Genomic DNA, 18,836 nt, shown 5'->3' with positions numbered 1-18,836 from the left:
TCAAACTCATAAACCTTGTGATCACGACCTGAGCCGAAATCAAGAGATGGATGCTTAGCTGACTAAGCCCCCCAGGGACCCCCAATTCGGCTCCTTTCAACACAAGGCCAACCTGGTTTATCACATAAAGTTAACAAATATTTCATGGTGATCACGAGGAAGGGAGTAAGAATATCATTGTTGTTTCATTTCTTTCAAACCCTCGGGAATAATTCTTTGTGTCTTCACTTGGTGAGAAATTATATATTATACATATAACATATAATAGTTCCAATGTATATTAGAGCTAGGGATGGATACAGTGATTATGGTATACGTCAGTTCACCAGGGGGTGTCCATTTTAGCAAGGAAGGTAAACCCTCTTTCCCGAAAATATAATTTTGCGACAGAAAGTGCTAAACCACTATTGATATGGATTAAAATTACTGACATTAACCGCTAAGCATTACTGCCTCCCTCTCCACCCCCCTTACCCTTTCCTCTCTGTCATTTTAGGATATTATTCATTCAAGCAGCGTTTACCTATCACTCAGGGAGACGGTAGATTTCTAAAAATCGTGCCCTGGAAATCTAACATTTCTATCGAGGTAAACAGAAAATAAACAACATAAATCAATAAACTGGTATGCTAATGGGGAATACCATCAGAAAAACAAAGAGGAGAGAGAAAGGGCTGCACTTCTAGGCAGGGTGACGGGAAGGCATCGCGGAGGTGAGCCCTGGGTGCGGCCGTAGAGACGGCGAGCTCTCGCAGGAGGAGCACTGTGGGCAGAGAACCGGCCGGGCGACGCGCGGACGTGAGCGGCGGCCACCGGGCTGCGTGCAGAAGGAGGTGGAGACAGACAGCCCGGGACGCAGCGCCCCGCCGGCCCTTGCGGGCGCTGTAAGGAAGCTGGCCTTGACCCCGGGTGCAGCAGGCGGCCAGGTGTCAGGAAGAGGGTACCCGTCACTCTGGGAGCAGGGCACGGGCTTCGGGCGGGGAGAACAGACGGCAGGCAGGTGCCCACCTGAGCAGGAAGACCTCGGTGGGAGCGTGTTTGTGGTGCGTGTGTGCTGGGGACACTCACGTGCGAATGTGTGGGGTTCCCCCCGGCAGACACACACACACACACACACACACACACACACACGAGGAGCTCGGTGTAGACATGACAGGTTTTGAGATGCCTATTGCACACCCAAGTGTAGTGGAATAAACGGATCTACAAACCGTGGTCCGGGGCCCAGGTCAGGCCGGGTATGATTTGGGGAGTGAATACTTGGATGGTGTTGAAAGCATGAAAGTAGATAAAATGTCGAGGATGTGGGTGCAGGCAGGAAAGAGAAGAGGCCCAACAATTGAGCCCGTGATCACCCCAAAGCTAAGAGGTCGGGCTGCTGGCGGGGCGGGGGGGGGGGGGGGGGGCGCTGCAAAGATCACGGGAAGGGAAGTGGCCGGGAGATGAGGGGAAGCCAGACCGGGTGCGCAGAAAGCAAGCCGGGAAACGTGTGTCTGGCTGAGAGTGTCCGTCCCGCTAGAACAAGATGGGGTCGTGGCCGACCCTGACGGGCAGAGTTTGGGCAAAGTGCAGAACAGATGCCTGTGTTCGTGTGGGTTCAGAAGAACATGGGAAGAGAGAAGCTGGGGGAAGCGGGTAGAGGCTTCTTCAAGAAGGTTCTGTGTGAAAGGAGAACCAGTTTGAGAGAGCGGCTGTGAGTGCCTCTAGGAATAACTTCGTGGGGTGGGAAAAACTGGCCGCGGGGGCAGACGGGGATCTAACCGGGTTTCGTGTAGATCGATGAACACGGCAGAGGGAGAAGGGTGTTGGCCGAGGGCACCTGCAGAGGACGCCATCACATCGGGTGACCCTGGAGTGCCAACAAGGTCTGGGCACAGGACATCAGAGCCCCAAGGGCAAGGGGGTCGGCAGGGCTGGAAGAAACAACGTTTCCCAGCCACTTTCCTCAAAGAAGAGGCGACCTCTTTGTGGACTGGAACAAACGGATTGCTTCTCCGTCCTGCTCCCCGGGGCCTAGAGTAGAAGGAGCTGCTTACACAGTATCTACAAAATAGCGCATGTTCCTGTTTAGACCGTCTAGAGTGTCCATGTCCTCTGGAGTCAACTGGAAATCCAAAACCTGTTGGAAAGGTGAGACGAGTGAGTCAACTTCCCTGCAGCGACTACTGTCCCCTTCCCCACCCCCAGCCCAGACGCACACTTAGGTAGGAATGTGCGTAGGTTTTAAGAGACGGTTGTCATGAACTTGGGTTTCCTTCCAAGCAAGAGTCAGGAGAGTGTCCCCTTGGGCGTTGGCACTCAGATCGCCCTCGGGTGCCCTGGGTGGGTGGGGGTGGCTGCAGCCGAGGAATCCCACACCCGTCCAAGCCCAAATCTCATCTCCTCTAACTCCTTCATTCTGCAGCTAAAGAAATTGAGGCCATATTGTTGGGCAGACAAACCCAGGCTGGCGCCCAAAGCTGACCTTCTGGAGTCCTTTCCCAATACCTTGTTCCGCTCCTGGCGCAGCCGGAGGGCGGAACACTGAAATCCGCACTCACATGCATGGACGTACGCAAGGAGGGGGCTCTGCCCGAGGATGCCTTGGGAGCCCCACAGATAACCAGACCGGAGGGAAACGCGGTGCTTCCGTCGGTCCCCTGCTGCCCACAGCCCTCCCGAGCACCTGAAAGTTCTCCTGAATTCTCTTCGGATTGAAGCTCTTGGCCAGGGCCACCACTCCCCGCTGCAGCTGGTAGCGCAGGGCCACCTGGGCGGGGGTCCGCCGGTGCCGGGCAGCAATGGCATTGAGTACTGGGTCCTCTAGCAGAACCGGGTTGTTCTTGCTCACCCTGGAAGGGAGGCGGAGGTGCCGTGTGTCTGAGGCCGTTATCGTCCATTGTGCATTGGGGCTGCCCGTTCAGGCCAGGTGGGTCCTAGCTTCTAAAATCCGCCTTATTACCCCCTGGCTGTCTCAACACCTGTCATTCTGGTCAGTCCGAAGAAGAAGGACCAGAGAGAGGAAGGCAGAAAAGGACTCCCAGGTATCTCTTATTTTTAAAACACTGCTGAGAAATTTAGTAAAAGATCGGATAAGTCAAGAGGACAAAATTTTTGCCCAAAGACCCGATAATCTCCATTCTAATAAATAAACCAGTTATTTCTAGGAATGTACTCTTTCAATAATGCTTTCAATTAATTACTTGCTTTGTCAAGTGCCAAAAGGTGCGTTTTTCTACTCTTCTTCAAGAGAAAAAGAGACCCAAACCCACAGAAGCTCTCACTTGTCTCACATCCTTAACTATCACGTGTCCGATCATGGCGTGGGCTCCCTGGGCCACTGTCTAAACTCCAAGCTTTTGAATCGCGTGAACATTCAAATCAGTGATTTTGTGACTCAACAATGTTTCATTGAGTCCTTACAAAGTAGGCTAGTTAAAGAGTTCACAAAGATGATTCCCGCAGTCTAGCCACAGTCTGCCCCGGACGGCGGAGCAATGACTCCAGGGGGGCAGCGTCTGTGATTAGCGTAAGTGCACAGAGGTCGGTACCATTCCTTCCCTGAGTTGGACCCCAAGGCCGCATACGCCGTCAGGACGATGTCCTGGGACTTGCAGAACTCCAGCAGTTTGCTCTGGTTGAGGTAAGGATGACACTCCACCTGCGGAAAGCAAGCAGAAGGCGTGGATTCCAGGACCGCGACCGCCAAACCGACGAGGAACATAGTGCCATCCTGCATGGCAGCAAACGTAATCAGACTGTCACCACAGCTGGGCCGGCGGAACTGCCAGGGACTGACCTTCCAGTTACTGCCCACAGACAGCAGAGCAGCACCGAGCACCGCTGCTCACGACAGACAGGTCAGATGAGGAGGTCCACGGATACCCTCAGTGTCTCCACGGGAGACCATGGGCTGGCCTGGGGTCTCCCTCCCGCACAGCTGTAACCAGAGAGAAGCAGCCCCCGGCTTCCTTCGTCCTTGTCCTCACTCCCTTACCCCGACCTCTTCCCTGCACAGCCGCCACACCTGGACACCAGTGGCTCATCCTTCACCTCTGACCAACTCTCCGTGAGGCCATCCTGTGGCTTCGGAAGCCAGGGCGCTTTCCTCTTTTCCCTCCACATTGTGTTGCGTCGTCCCTGCTTGGTCCTTGGAGCCTCCAAGAACTGACCCTGCTCTGCGTCACCGCACCTGCTCCCTTCCCCAGAGCCCGGTCTCGTCCCGTGTGTACAGGGCTCTGGGACTTCTGGCCCTTTTATGATCAAGCGGAAGTCAATTGCTAGTTGCGATTAGTCAGACGCTGTTATTAGTCGTGTGACACATACACGCTACTGGGAGTGGGGTTTCAGCGCCATAAAAGGTGATTGGTGGCCCAGCCATCTTCCTTTCTGTGTGTCGGGGCCGGAAACCCAGAACTACCCAGGATGTTATCTGTGTATTTTCTGCTCTCTTGTCCGGGCCACACGATGTGTGCGGGCCAAGACCGTCACCCTGGCCGTGGGATGGCTGGGCTAGGGGCCAGCTCAGCTCAGGTGATTCTCAGGCTGGCCTTGCGTGTGTCCCCTTGGATGACATGGATTAGGTGCACGCACAACCTGGCTGGCCAGGCTCTAGCATGAGAGTGTCCGTGGCAGGGTGGGTCTGAAGGAAACGGAATGTGCTGACTATTTTTCAAGATGGCCACTGGATTCTTCTCCAGTGTTCCGTGGGAAAACCTGGTAGGGCCTCTGGAGGGAAACATCAGGAGAGCGTGCGGACGGGCCCAGAGAGGAGCCCCTTGATTTTAGCTCTCAGACCTGGCCCAGAGCCTCCAGCAACCCAGCAGCTGCTGGTTCACGTTTTCCTGCCCCACAGAGACCCTGACAGCCTTTCTGGCCCTGCCAGGCCGTGGTTCTCTGCGTCTGCCCACCTGTCTCTCCAATTTTCCGGCCGGCAGCTTGCCCTGTGACCTCGACTCTCTGATGGATCTAAAACGTGTTGCTGGTTCTCGGTTTGTTGGCTTTTCTTATCACAAGGACACACGCACTTTTGCTGCACGCCTTTCTCGCTGCTTTCGCTCCGCCTCTGGCGATTTGGTTAGAATGACCCGAGATTGAGGAGAAGCCAGCTGGCCACCTTGGGCCCCACACAATGTGCAGGAAAGGCCCTGTGCTGGCTTCCAGGGGCGGGCCAGCGATCACATGCAAATGGCCTGTCTGTGTCCCGATGGTTTCGGCCAAGAACACAGAAGGGGGGCGAGGGTGATTTATTGCGTTCAGGGACCAAACCACCTGACCTAAACTCATGTCTACTCTTCCCTGTTCACCTCCCAGATCGCAACGAGCTGTCCTCTGTCCAAGCTTCTCGGGCACGTGTAAACCTCCCACCACCCAGTCAGTCTAAGCTCGGCCGCGGTCCGTTCTCTCTGCAGACCCCAGGGCGACACGCAGCCTCTCTAATTCTTCACCACGACCCCAAGCAAAACCAGGCTCTTTACTTTCTCTAAGCTGGTGCTCCCTGAATGGAGGCAAACCTCCCAAGGGACACAAGATACAACTTTTCACAATCCCTACTTATATCGCTCATCCATAAATAAGAGATAAACATACGTCTCGCTAATGTTTAATACGGGGACCACCTATCACTCTGTCAAGCTGCATGTAAGAACTTTAAAAGGAGACAAGATAAAGCCAGGATGAGTGTGGACTCTCCTGAGCACAGAAGTGTGGCCGCTTACTTCTGTGCTCACGATTTCTTCTGTTATTCTCAAAGATCAGAAGTTTATGCACGACTTAGTAAAGAGGGTTTATCTTTTTTTTTAAGTTTATTTATGTATTTTGAGAGGGGGGGAACGAGAGTGTGCATGCACATGAATGAGGGAAGGGTGGAGAGAGAGGGAAAGAGAATCCCAAGTTGGCTCCACACTGTCAGTGCAGAGCCCAATGTGGGGCTCAAACTCATAAACTTTGAGATCATGACCTGAGCCGAAATCAAGAGTCAGATGTTTTAACTGACTGAGCCACTCAGGTGCCCCTAAATTCATCACTTTTAAAATAAATTTACATTTTGAGCAATTCTAAGTTCAATGGCGTTCATGAACTTGCGTTGTTGGGGGCTGATTTCGTACCAGGCCCTGGTGCTCATCTCACGACACAGAACTCAAAAGAATGACCTGCCTTCTGCCCCACAGGAGCGCGCCAGCTCTACTGACCAGGCGTGAGAAAGGCCCATGGTTGGTTAGCTGTACATTTCTAGGACCCACCCCCGTAACACACCTAGGAGATTACACTCCAACTTGCCCTCAGGTGTTTTTTTGCAAAGTGACTGGGACTTGGGGACTGTCTTCAACACCTTGTAATGCACTCTGTCCTGTGCAGGAGAGGGCGGTGACGCTAGTGACCTTGTTGAAATGACAGAAGAGGAAGAGGAGGGTTCCCGGGGCTCACCTGGTTGCACACGGGCTTGTACTTGAGACCTGGCTTGTTCAGGATCCTTTCCAGCTGCTTGCGGTTGAAGTTGGACACCCCGATGGACTTGGCCAGCCCTGCATCTTTGCACCTCTCCATGGCCTGTGGAGGAAGGACTGTGAGGAGTGATCTGTGTACCCAGCTCCAGAACCACAGTAAAAGGGACCGTGTCAAGAGAGGGGGCTTGGGACGGGACAGGAAATGACAGCGCAGGACAGAGGAAGCCTCAGAAGGCTGCGGATGTCCACAACTGACATAGGGATTAGCGGAGTAGGAGGAGAATGAGTAATGAAATAATAGGGAAAAATGGGCAAGAAGACAGAGTCACATTAAGAACGCAAGGGGTGTGGGCTCTAGCTCACAGACCTGGTGTGGTTTTTGGCCAGATGCCTAGAAAACTCGAGCAAAGTCAGAGTGAGTGCCAGCACACAGGAAATGGAGCCTGTGCCACATGGGAGGCAGGGAGGGGCCATCCTGTCCTCCCGACCGTGGCTCCCTGTGTTCTCTTCAACCCCATTCCCTGTGACAGTCACCAAATTCACTCCGTCCCCATCATACATGTCACGCCCCCTTGCTGCTCTTACACACAACAGGTTCTCTCCCGGCTTAGAAACTTGGTCTTGGCCATCTTTATGCCTGTATCACTCTTCCTCCGGACACTCACAGAGTCGGTTCCCTCACTTCTTGCAAAGCTTTGCCCAGTGTGACCTTCTCAACAAGGCCTACCCTGCCCACTCTGCTTCTTATTGCCCCTCCGTGTCCCAGGCCTGCCCTGGCATTCACAGCTCCATTACCAGCTTCCTTTCCGCTACCCCACCCCCACCCCCACCCCCCCGCCCTCCATAGCACCTGCTACTCCATGGGGCTGGAAACCTTGGTTTGTCCCCAAATGCAGCCTGAGCACGTAAACATACTCAGTACTGAGGACATCACAGACACTCAGTTAGCACTTGCTGAATTATCAAATGGGGAACATGTGAAATGGAGGCAGAGGGACATCCGGGGGCTCACCCAGGTGTACACGGGGGCAGAATTGGATGAGATCCACGTTTCTGAATTCCTGGACCAGCTCCTATCCCCCAACATCAGAGACATACATCTTCGGAGCCGTACTCACCTCCCACGTGGTACAGAAATCCACTGTGTCGAAGATGAGTTCCCCATTTCTGTCCTTCGGGAAGAGCTCCTCCCCAGGCTGGGACCCAGGGAAGAACGAGAGGTTGGGTGAGGCTAAGTTTGGCCTCAGCCAAGCTGTCGGGAGCCTCCTGAGCTTGAAGCGCTTGAGCTAATGCAGCAATCTATTCTCATTCTTGAAAGGAATTGTAAGGTTAGGCTAGAGAGAGGGAAAGTACATTGAGGGAGTGTACTTCCTAGAAAGGTTTTAACTGCTAGAGGTCTAATAAAATATTGTTTGTGTCACAGACAACTTGAGACACCCAAGGTCCCATCCTAGAGAGAGGCTAGCTCAGTGCCATGGCTCAACAGGCACCTTGGCCGTGGATCCTCAGGAGATGAGCTGCTCTTAACCCTGCTTTCCACCTGGAGGTGGTCCTGGGGGAGCGCGACCTGTCAGCATCTCCAGGGCTGAGTTTCATCCCCATTAAATTTCCTGCACCTCCACTGGCCTCCACATGGGGACACTTCCCAGACACAAGTGGGCATGAAGTTGAGAGTCGAGACCATGAGGTCTTGAAAATGTAGCCAATGCATTTGCAAGATTGAAGCAAAGACCCTGAAGACCAGTGGACTCTTACACTCTGGGGCTGAGTGGGAATATTGTGGCAGAAAAAGAGAAAAGGGGAAGCTTGAAGTATTATGTACGTTTTTCCTCATTTTTGCAAACTATATCCTCTCTTGTATTCAGCTATTAATTTTTATGTTCATAATTCAAGAGAGAGAACTTCTGCTAACCTTCAAAGGTACTGGGAAATGTATAAGATAAAGGTCCACATAGCTCAACTGAAGTTTCCTCAGTGACGTTTCCAGGCTGGTTAGAACCAATTCTGGACGGAAGAAGGTTCCCCACAGCTGCAATGGTGGAAAGAGGAGGTATGAGGTTCTTTCTTTAAGAATCGTTAGGAAAAATTAATGAAGTGTACAACTGTCACTATTTAGAGATGACATGACACTATATAAAGACTCCACCAAGAACCTATTAGAACTAATAAATTCAGAATTCTGTAAGGTGGCAAGAGACAAAATTAATATACAGAAATCTGTTGCATTTCTATACACTAATAAGGAAGTAGTGGGAAAATAAACTATGAAAACAATCCCATATACAGTTGCACCAAAAGTAATAAAATACCTAGGAGTAAATTTAACCAAGGAGATAAAAGACCTATATTATGAACACTGTAAGACATTGGGGAAAGAAATTAAAGATGGTACAAACAAATGGAAAGATATCCCGTGCTCATGGATTGGAAGAATAAATATTGTTAAAATGTCCATACTACTCAAGGCCATCTACAGATTCAATGCAATCCTTACCGAAATATAAATAGCTTTTTTTCCCTTTTTTTACAGAATTAGAGCAAACAATCCTAGAATGTGTATGGAACCAGAGAGGTCTTGAATAGCCAAAGGAAGCTTGAGAAAGAAAAACAAACTGGAGGCATCACAACCCTAGACTTCAAGATACAGTACAAAGCTGTAGTACTCAAAGCAATACGGTAGTGGCACAAAAACAGGCATGTCGCTCAAGAGAACAGAAGAGGGAGCTCAGAGATCAATCCATGTGTTTATGGTCAATTAAGCCATTAAAAAGGAGGCAAGAATATGTAATGGGAAAAAGACAGTCTCTTCAGCAAATGGTGCTGAGGAAACTGGACAGCAACATGGAGAAGAGTGAAGCTGGACCACTTTCTTAAACTCGCAATGGTGAAAGACCTACATGTGAGACCTACAACCATAAAACTCCTAAAAGAAGACACAGGCAGTGACCTCTTGGACATTGGCCTTAGCAAAATATTTATGGATAGGTCTCCTGGGGCAAGAGAAATAAAAGCAAAAACAAACTGTTGGGACTGCATCAAAACAAAAAGCTTTTTCACAGGAAAGAAAACCATCAACAAAACAAAAAAACAATCTACCACAAGGGATAAGGTATTTGCAAATGATATATCTGATAAGGGATTTATATCAAAAAATACATAAAGAACTTATACAACTAAACATGAGGAAAAAAGTTAACCTGATTAAAAATAGCAGAAAACCTGAATGGACATTTGTCCAAATAAGATGTACAGATGGATAACAGACACATACAAAGATGGTCAACATCACTCAATATCAGGAAAATGCAAATCAAAACCACAGTGAGATACCACTCACACCTGTCAGAATGGCGAGGATCAAAAAGACAAGAATGACAGGTGTTCGCAGGGATGTGGAGGAAAGGGAACGTTGGTGCACTGTTGATGGGAACGTACATGGTGCAGCCGCTGCAGAAACAACACAGAGGGAGGTTCCTCAAAGAATAAAGATAGAAATACCGTATGCTCCACTACTGTAACTCCACTTTGGGGAATTATTTGTACCCTGTGTTTATTGCAGCATAGTTTATAATAACTAAGATATGGAAATAATGCAAATATCTATGGGTAGATGAATGGTGAAAAGGATGTGATATGTATGTATAAAAAGTGGAATATTACTCAGCCATGAAAAAGACTGAAATCTTGCCATTTGTGACTAAAGTGTATTATGCCAAGGGAAATAGGCAGAGAAATAAAAATGCCATGTGACTTCATTTATATGTGAAATCTACAAAACAAAACAAAAGAACAAACAAACAAAAAACAAAACAGACTCATAAATATGGAAGAAAAACTGGTCGTTCTGAACAGGGAGGAGAGTGAGGAGAGGTGTGAACTAAGTGAAAGGGATCAAGAAGTTCAAACTTCTACTTATCAAATAGGAAGAGTTGGGGGCGCCTGGGAGGCTCAGTCGGTTAAGCGACTGGCTTCGGCTCAGGTCATAATCTTGCGGTTCGTGGGTTCAAGTACCCCATCGAGGTCTGTGCTGACAGCTCAGAGCCTGGAGCTGCTTTGGATTCTGTGTCTCCCTCTCTCTCTGCCCCTCTCCAGCTCGTGCTCTGTCTGACTCTCAAAAAATGAATAAAGATTAATAATATAAAACAAACAAACAAAAATAAGTAAGTCATGAAGAATCGGGAATGTCGTCAATAATGTTGTAAGGACACTTTATGGTGACCACCCTTATCGGGTGAGTGTGTCATGTACAGAGTTGTCAAACCACCGTGTTGTACGTCTGGAACTGACGGAACCTTGTATGTCAACCAGACTTCAATAACAAAGACGCTCGATTTTAACTCTACTTCAATAAAACAATATTGCTGCTTTTAATATGGCCTATGTGATTGAGTCATCAGGGGCTTGCTGCCTGGTTCTAGCCTAAGAGGGAACCAAATAAAAGCTATTTGATACAGCTTAAAAGAAAAAAGCATCTCTAGGGAGCAATTAATAAAAGAGGACACGGACAATGACTGCAAATCCACCTGCAGTCAGAAGTGACAAACCGTTGTGCCAGCTCCTGAGTTCTTTCTCCTCACAGCTCCTGTTTCACACTGAATTAAGACAATGATGTATGAAAGGAAAAATATGGCCCAACACAGGGGGGCTCAAACTTTAGATTGTAAAAGAATTACAAAACACATTCCTGGGTTTTACGTCCAACATATTGCATCACAATATCTGGAGCTTCGGCTGGGAAATTGCATTTTTTAGTTTATTTATTTTGAAAGAGAGAGAGACTACACACAAGCAGGGGAGGGGTGGAGAGAGAGGGAGAGACAGCATCCCAAGCAGGCTCCGCACTGTCAGCGCAAAGCCCGATGTGGGACTCGAACTCATGCACTGTGAGATCATGACCTGAGCCAAAACTGAGAGTTGGATACTCAAGTGGCTGAGCCCCCCGGATGCCCCTGGGAAACTGCATTTTAAACAAGAGTCTCAAGCAGTTGTGATTCAGGAAATTGCATTTTGAATGTAGTGTTTCCAAGAAAATAGGACCTATAGGACTTTTGGGGGAGGGTACTTTAGTCAGCTTATTTTAGGAGGTAAAAATCTAAGAAAACTCCATCAAAATGGCTAAAGCTCCCTCCCTATGGAAGGGAGCCAAACAGACAAGAGTACAATAGTGGTATCACATCTACCACAGCCATTCGGAGAAGGTCATACTCTGGAGGAAAAAGGAAGAAATTCCCTTCACAGGCCTGCCTAGGATTCACTTGCGTGGACTTCAACCCTCTCTTCATGGGACACTTCACCTCACATTCAAATATCTGGTTCTAGGAGTAGTCAGAGCTCCGTGAACACTACTGGAAGAAATGCCTCCTGGATTCCTTTCCAGTCTGACTTAAATCCAAAGTTCTTTCATTTGTTCCAGATATACTATCAGTAGAAATGAAGAATAGTAGGAGAAAATGGTTCAAAGTTAAAAAAAAATAAGTACTTTTACAAACATTAATTTCCTCCTCAGAGCACTTCTGTATATTATCTTCCCACCTCATAGGAAAGGGACACGGGATGCCTCCTGACCACGCAGCAGGTTGAGATTGGTGGTCTACGGCTTGAAGAGGTTGGAACGCCTGCAAATACCTCACCAGCCTCCTCACAGTGCAAGGTCGTGGCAATGAAAATTTAGCCCATGAGAAGAGAACTTCACCAAGACACACTTCAGCTAAGAGTGAGCGTTTCACATACACACAGGGAACTACACACAGGGAACTACACACAGAACCTTTGAAGTGTAGAATATGTCCTCCCTCTTCACAGACCCATCAGCGATCTTCTTCCAGATGGCCCTCCCAATCTCTTCTTCATTTAGATAAAAGTAAGCGGAATCAAAATGGCGGTAGCCGACATCAATTGCTTTCATGACAGCCTCTTCCACATCGCTCTTAGCAACCTAGAAGACCGCAAAGAAACAAAGATCCACTTGATTCAGGGACGGATGGCCAATCCCAGCAGCAGAGCTCTGTGGCAGAACCTACTGTTTTTTTAACGGTGAAGAGCAAGAGGTGACAGAGCTGAAGGTTGACTTACCCCCAGGGGTCCATGTTTAACAACCAACTCTCTGAGGAAAAGCTCTGAGTATTTGCCAATTTCAAAGGTGTAAATACTCCCACCATGGCTGACTTCAAGCCATGGATATTAGGAAAAGATGCTCGCCATCGGCTCTTGTGAGCCCATGAGCTGGGCTAGCTTGTCACTGGGTTTAACCATCTGCCCTTGGATTTACAACTCATGTGGATTTACACAATCTATTGATTTACAGTCCTAAGTTAATTCACTCTGTAAGAGATCATTAAACTGGCTGCAATCCAGAAGTCTGATGCGCAGAGCTACCTGTCAGTGCAATGAAGGTGTAACTTTACACAGAATAAATTAATGATTCACCTACATAAACTTGGAGCAACACTTCAAACAATATTTGAGGAGGAACAAAATGTAAAAGAAAATAAATGATCTTTTTTTATACATAATGTCTCATAATAGGTTTTGTGGTGGTGGTGGTGGTTGTTAGGAAGTTGGTCCTTATGTGATACTTTCTCCTTCACAATGTGGTTATTTCATTTTGAGCCGCCTACCTTGCTGCTGGCCCGCCAGGCTGGACTTTTGCCGTTCTCCATATTTTCCCCTCGCCGTCACTCTCCTCTACCTCACTTAAAACGTCTGCTGGTTATATTTTTTAATTTGTTACTCCTGGTGAGTTAACTAGTACCATGGATTTAAGAGCCAAGTCCAAGTCGCAGTGACACTTTGTGCCAGAGCCCCTGCTGCGTCCTCAGCATGACACGCCCTGTGGCCCTCATGTTGGGGAGTCAATCCTACAACTTTCCTTAAACAATTTTAGGCTCCTCCATCAAGAACCACCAAAGATGTGCTCTTCTAAGTGTGAAATGTTCAAAGGAGAAACATGCATGGGGCTCAGTGTTCCAAACAGAATTTCCAAATGCCCCCAAGGCATATAGTATTAACAACTTGGCCTCCAAGAGATTCTCTGATTCCAGGGCACCAACACTCTCTCTAATGTCAACCTTGTCTCTCTCCAGATCACCCAGAGGCGGAGATTTCTCTAGATAGTTTCTGCCTATTGGTGGACAGGGACCACTTGGACACTAGACATTACAGAGAAACTTCATCGCAAGCAAGCTTGCCCTCGAGTCTCTGACACGTGGTGATCATGTCATCTGCGTTTCATTTATTGCAACAGATGGTGAGTGGCTACAGCTGGACAGCAGGTGAGAGTCCCAGAAACAGCCTCTCCCAGCTCTGCGCTGCTGGCAGGTGGCACGCTCCCATGTCCCTTGATGCAGCACCACACCAGTGTGATCGTCACACAAGCAGCATCAGAGACACTCCATAGCTCATTAGAAATGTGGATTTTTGACCCCATCCCAGGTCTACTCATTCAGAACCTTTGTGGGTGTGGCCCCCCAAATCTGCATTTTTAACAAGATCCTCCATGTTTTCATGCTTATTAAAATTTGAAAAGCGCTGACTTAATGCACAAAATAACCTAATCTTGAGAGAAGCATCTTACAAACAAAGAAAACAAGGCCCGCCTGTGTTTCCCAAATTCGGATTCTGGTAAGGGCCCATGTCCATTGCCCTTCCGTCTCCGATGCCACAGCAACTACCTTACTAGGAGCGGAGGTGCCCAGTCCCAGCATGGGCATGAGGAACCCATCGTTCAGCTTTACAGAGCAGAGCTTCATTGAGTTCCTCTCTTTCCACTCTTCTGGCTTTTTATTAAAAGAAATCTGCAGAGGGAAGAAAATAGCATAATTGTTCTTTTTTAAGGGCTTTAATGAGATAGAAGTCACATACCATAAAATCACCTCCTTGAATTTATCCATTTCAGCGGGTTTTAGGCTATTCATGGAGTCGTTACCAGGACACAGTTCAGAGCATTGTCCCCCACTAAAACACCATACTCCTAGAAACACCCCCCATTCCTTGCTCCTTTCAACCCCCGGCAAACACTTTCTGCCTCTACAGATTTGCCTATCCTGGACATCTTACGTCAATGCACGTATACACTGCATGGCCTTCCGTGACTGCCCTCTTTGCCCACGGTTTTCGACGCCAATCCACATGGTATCCCGTTTCAGTGTTTCCTTCCTTGTTGTGGGTAAATAACATCCCTTTGTGCGGATGGAGCACGTGTGGGTTATCCATTCATCAGTTAACAAACATTTGGCTTTCCCTACTTTTCTACCTACTATGAGTAACACTTCTGTAAACATTCCTGCACAAGTTTTTGTGTGCACATATGTTTACAGTTCTCTTGGGTATATATATAGGTGTGGAGTTACTGAGTCATGGAGAAACCCATGTTTAATGTTCTGAGACACCTCCAAGTGCTTTCCAAAATGGCTATACTATTTACTCGCCAATTTGTGAGAACTCCAGTTTCTCAACGTCTTCTCCAACACTTGTTACACATGATTTTTTGTTGATAGCCATCCTGACAGGTATGAGGTGATGTGTTTTTGGTCTGCATTTCCCTGATGATGAGTGATGTTGAGTATCTGTTTGTAAACCTCCAGGTCATTTATAGATCTTCTTTAAAGAAGTGTTGACTCGAGTCCTTGCCCACTTTTGGCCATTAGTTTTCTTTACTAATGAGTTGTAGGAATTCCATATATATTTGGACATGAACTTCTTATCAAATATATGGTTTGAAAATATTTTCTTCCAATCCGAAGAATCCCTTTTCACTCTGTGGATGGTTTCCTTTGCCATGCACAAGCTTTTTGGTTTGATGTGGCCCCACTTGCTTATTTTTGGTTTTGTTGCCTGTCGTTTGGTGTCTTAGTCAAGAGCTCATGGTCAATGTCATTAAGATTTTCTCCTATGTTTTCCTCCAGAGTTTTAAAGTTCCAGGTCTTACATTTAAGTCTTTAATCAACTTTGAGTTGACTTTGACAACCCCAATGCACTTATGTTATTCTAACATGGTCTCAGAATGATTAATCTTGAATTAATTTTGTTTTTAAGTGGTTATTTACTTATTTCAGAGAGAGAGAGAGAGAACACACATGCATGAGCAGGGGAGGGGTAGAGGGAGGGAAACAGAGGATCTGAAGCCGGCTCTGCACTGACAGAAGAGAGCCCAGGTGGGACTCAAACTCACATAACCATGAGATCATGACCTGAGCTGACGTCAGACACGTAGCTGAGTGAGCCATACAGCATCCTATGATTAATTTTGTTCTTAAACTATTTAATGAAGCTCTAACCCTGCGTCTACTCATCATTTCTAAGTTTGAATGGATGAATTTAAAGAGCAATTGGAATCTAGGCATCATCTGCCTCGTATGTGTAGCGACAGAAAGCACCCATGCCACCTAAAGAGTAGTTTTAAAATATATATAATAATGTTTATTCAGATTTTAGAATGATATGGAAAATCATTAAATGTTAAAATTATGTGTGTGTGTATATATATATGTATGCCTTATCCATAGCGTGCCTTATCCATAATAAGGAGACTAGATTCCATTAAAAGGTGCTGACTAAGGCTGGGAGACTAATTTCTGGATTCCGACTCATTTTAATCTTTCCCTTTCCACTCATACCTAATCAGACATGTTAAAACATCTCCTTCCCCTCCCATCTCGGAAAAGCACTAAAGCACCAGTAAGTATATTCAACCTCACTTAATGCATGGGAGATGTGCATGAAATGTCTGCTAACGGGACATGCCCATGTCGCCATTTCACAATCTGTACAAATACCAACTCGTGAAGCTGGACGTTGGAAACACATACATTGTATGTCAATTTTACCTTCATAAAAATTATGCTTCTGTTAAAAAAGTATGCATAAAAATGAAATGCCACGTTCACTACTTTGATTAAACTGTTCTATTATGTAACTATTTCAAGTGCAAAGACGGTAAGTTTCAATTATATACACAATGGGTAAGGGCAGAGTGAAGCTGCAAAATGATGACAATTATTGTCGTCTTTGTTATTTTACTGTGATTTTGTCTATTTTGTAGTGGACAATTTTTAAGATTCCTAAATGAAAATGCATTATCTTGAAGAAACAAATTAAAATTTACTTTAAAATTTCCTGGATTGAGGCAGCTGGGTGGCTCAGTCCGTTAAGTGTCCAACTTCAGCTCAGTCCATGATCTTATGGTTGATGCGTTCAAGCCCTGCGCCAGGCTCTATGCTGACAGTCCGGAGCCTGGTTCACATTCTATGTCTCCCTCTCTCTCTGTCTCACCCCTGCTTGTGCTCTGTCTCTCTCTGTCTCTCAAAAATAAATAAACATTAAAATAAATTTTTAGTAGGAAAAATTCCCTGGATTTGTAGATTTTATTGCATAACTGTGACCACAATGAACTTCCTAGCAGGTGCCCAGCCCGCCCAGATTTAGGGCCTCAAAATGCCTTCTCACCCTGCTCCCTCCTGGCTTCCTCTGTTCAGACCCCGCCTGTCCTTTCACTTTGCCTTCTCACCTTCCTTGGCCCCACTGTCTAGAACCACTCCATCCTGGTCTTTCTGTGTTTAGAAATTCTTCCAAGACCTTTGAACCTGCATAAAGCTGGCTCAGCTACTGGCACACTCCCCTTTGTAGGCCACATCGAGGACTGTTTAACTATGAAATGCCTGTTAGTATTTTCTGGATTTCGATACTGACTACAGCCTTGACACAGTGCCTGCAATTCCCCTTTGGTGCTGGTTCTCAACAGTCTTCAAACCCAAGTTTGGATTCACCTGCTAATTTTTCTCTATTTTATGTTAATTCCCTTTAACCATCTTTTTTTTTTTCAAATGTTGTATTTATTTTTTTAAAGTAACCTCTCCAACCAGCAATGGGGCTGGAACTCATAGCCCCAAGATCAAGAGTCACATGCTCCTCCTACTGAGCCAGCAGGGCTCCCCTAACCAGCTTCTTTAACAAAGTAACTGTCAACACAGTAGAAGATACTAGTGGTTGACAACACCTCAAAGTGTAAGAAACATAAATATATTGAATTGGAAAAGTTAGGTGAGTTCATACATTTAAAATATTGTTTCCAGGGGTGACTGGTTGGCTTGGTCCGTTAAGTGTCGGACTTTGGCTCAGGTCATGATCTCGGGTCCGAGAGTTCAAGCCTTGCTGTCAATGCAGAGCCTGCTTCAGATTGTCTGCCTCCTTCACTCTACTCCTCCAGCTTCTCTCTCTCTCTGTCTCTCAAAAATAAATAAACATTAAAGAATAATAATAAAATAAGGTACTGTCTCCAGCTCTGTCTCTCCCAAGTGAGACAAGTAGGATTCAGTAGCACCTTTTTCTACCACTCATTTTCATGGGCAATATCAATGATCAGAGTTGACTCCCTAATAAATAAATGAATAAATGCCTATCAAACTCAAAGAAAATAGGATGGATTTTACCTTTCATGCCATGTATATACAGAAATTCTAGGTACATAATGATATATAGTATTTAAAAGGCGGGGGAAAATACTTACTAGAAACTCCAAGGCACAACCTTGTACAAGAGACCTTGTTAAATAGGCCAGAAAATCAAACGCTATGAAAGAAAAAAAAAATAGATGTATTTGAACATACAAACATTAAAACTTTGCATGGCACAATGCCCTGTCATCAGAGTTTAACAGGCAAATGATAAATTTGGAATATATTCATCAACTTGATGGAAAGGAGCTGATATTTATAACCTAAGAAAGCTCTTAGATATTGACCAGAAAAAGAGAAAGAAAAATTTTGAGTGAGGTGACAAGGAGGTATTGCATAAGAGACTAAGCCAAATGACTGACTCGGAGTTAGGGCACAGCTAATCAGCGGAGCGAGAGGCTTCAGCTTACAGCCGCCTGACTGGCACAAACATACACGTGTCATACTGCCTGTCCCGGGGGGGGGGGGGGGGGGGGGGGGGGGGGGGGGGGGAGCGTGGAGAAGAAAGGGATCTCCTCTGTTGAGTTGAGGTCCAGGAAGCTGAACTTGAAAAGCCGTCTGGCAGCAATCATCGAAACTAGACTTTCATAACACCCTTTAACTCGTAAATCCCGATTCCACAGAAATGAAAGACGCAGACCCAGCGAGAGCAGGAAGGTGTGAAGGTCATTTCATACTCACGGTTCCGGAGGAGAACACGGTGAGCCACTCAGGGCACTCAGGGGAGGCTTTGGGGCTGGTGGAGAGGCAGCCGCGGTAAAGGCTCCCGGGGAGCAGAGACGGGACAGATTTTGTTGTGGTTTCCTGGAAGGAACGGTCAAGGCTGGGCGAGCAGGCCTGGGATTGGCTGCCTGTGCTGACAGTGGTGCCAATAAAGACAAATCTGTTACAGGACAGCTGACGGGACTGATAGGGGAGCTCCTGTCCCTGATCAGACTCTCCCTTCCGGGTTCTTCTTCCC

General features: G+C 47.0%; 2 protein-coding genes across 12 annotated transcripts in view; one reads left to right on the top strand and one right to left on the bottom strand.

Moving 5' to 3' along the window:
- Window positions 1-624, top strand: part of AKR1E2 (aldo-keto reductase family 1 member E2) — a 20,722-nt gene extending 20,098 nt beyond the window's left edge. Inside the window, exon 12 of the transcript XR_003914165.1 lies at window positions 497-624. The gene's annotated coding sequence lies outside the window, so the exon portion shown is untranslated. The remainder of the gene's footprint in view (window positions 1-496) is intronic.
- LOC115303643 (aldo-keto reductase family 1 member C3-like) overlaps window positions 1-18,836 on the bottom strand; it is a 19,593-nt gene extending 757 nt beyond the window's left edge. For 3 of the 11 annotated variants that reach the window (XM_029953476.1, XM_029953478.1, XM_029953481.1), the window contains exons 1-11: window positions 18,557-18,836; window positions 17,929-17,990; window positions 14,096-14,218; window positions 12,193-12,360; window positions 8,338-8,454; window positions 7,544-7,621; window positions 6,406-6,528; window positions 3,531-3,640; window positions 2,666-2,831; window positions 2,037-2,119; window positions 1,762-1,819 (exon numbers count right to left, since the gene is read on the bottom strand). In XM_029953476.1, coding sequence (XP_029809336.1) covers window positions 1,762-1,819; window positions 2,037-2,119; window positions 2,666-2,831; window positions 3,531-3,640; window positions 6,406-6,528; window positions 7,544-7,621; window positions 8,338-8,454; window positions 12,193-12,360; window positions 14,096-14,173 — 981 coding nt within the window. In that variant the 5' untranslated portion in view covers window positions 14,174-14,218; window positions 17,929-17,990; window positions 18,557-18,836. Of the gene's footprint in view, window positions 1-1,725; window positions 2,120-2,487; window positions 2,832-3,530; window positions 3,641-6,405; window positions 6,529-7,543; window positions 7,622-8,337; window positions 8,455-12,192; window positions 12,361-14,095; window positions 14,219-17,928; window positions 17,991-18,556 lie in introns of those variants that run through there. The other 8 variants (XM_029953477.1, XM_029953483.1, XM_029953479.1 and 5 more) reach the window with 7 other exon arrangements.

Source organism: Suricata suricatta, chromosome 10 (assembly GCF_006229205.1).
Source record: "Suricata suricatta isolate VVHF042 chromosome 10, meerkat_22Aug2017_6uvM2_HiC, whole genome shotgun sequence".
Taxonomy (NCBI): domain Eukaryota; kingdom Metazoa; phylum Chordata; class Mammalia; order Carnivora; family Herpestidae; genus Suricata; species Suricata suricatta.
Note: the sequence above shows the minus strand (reverse complement) of the source record. Positions and strands in the feature narration are given on the sequence as shown.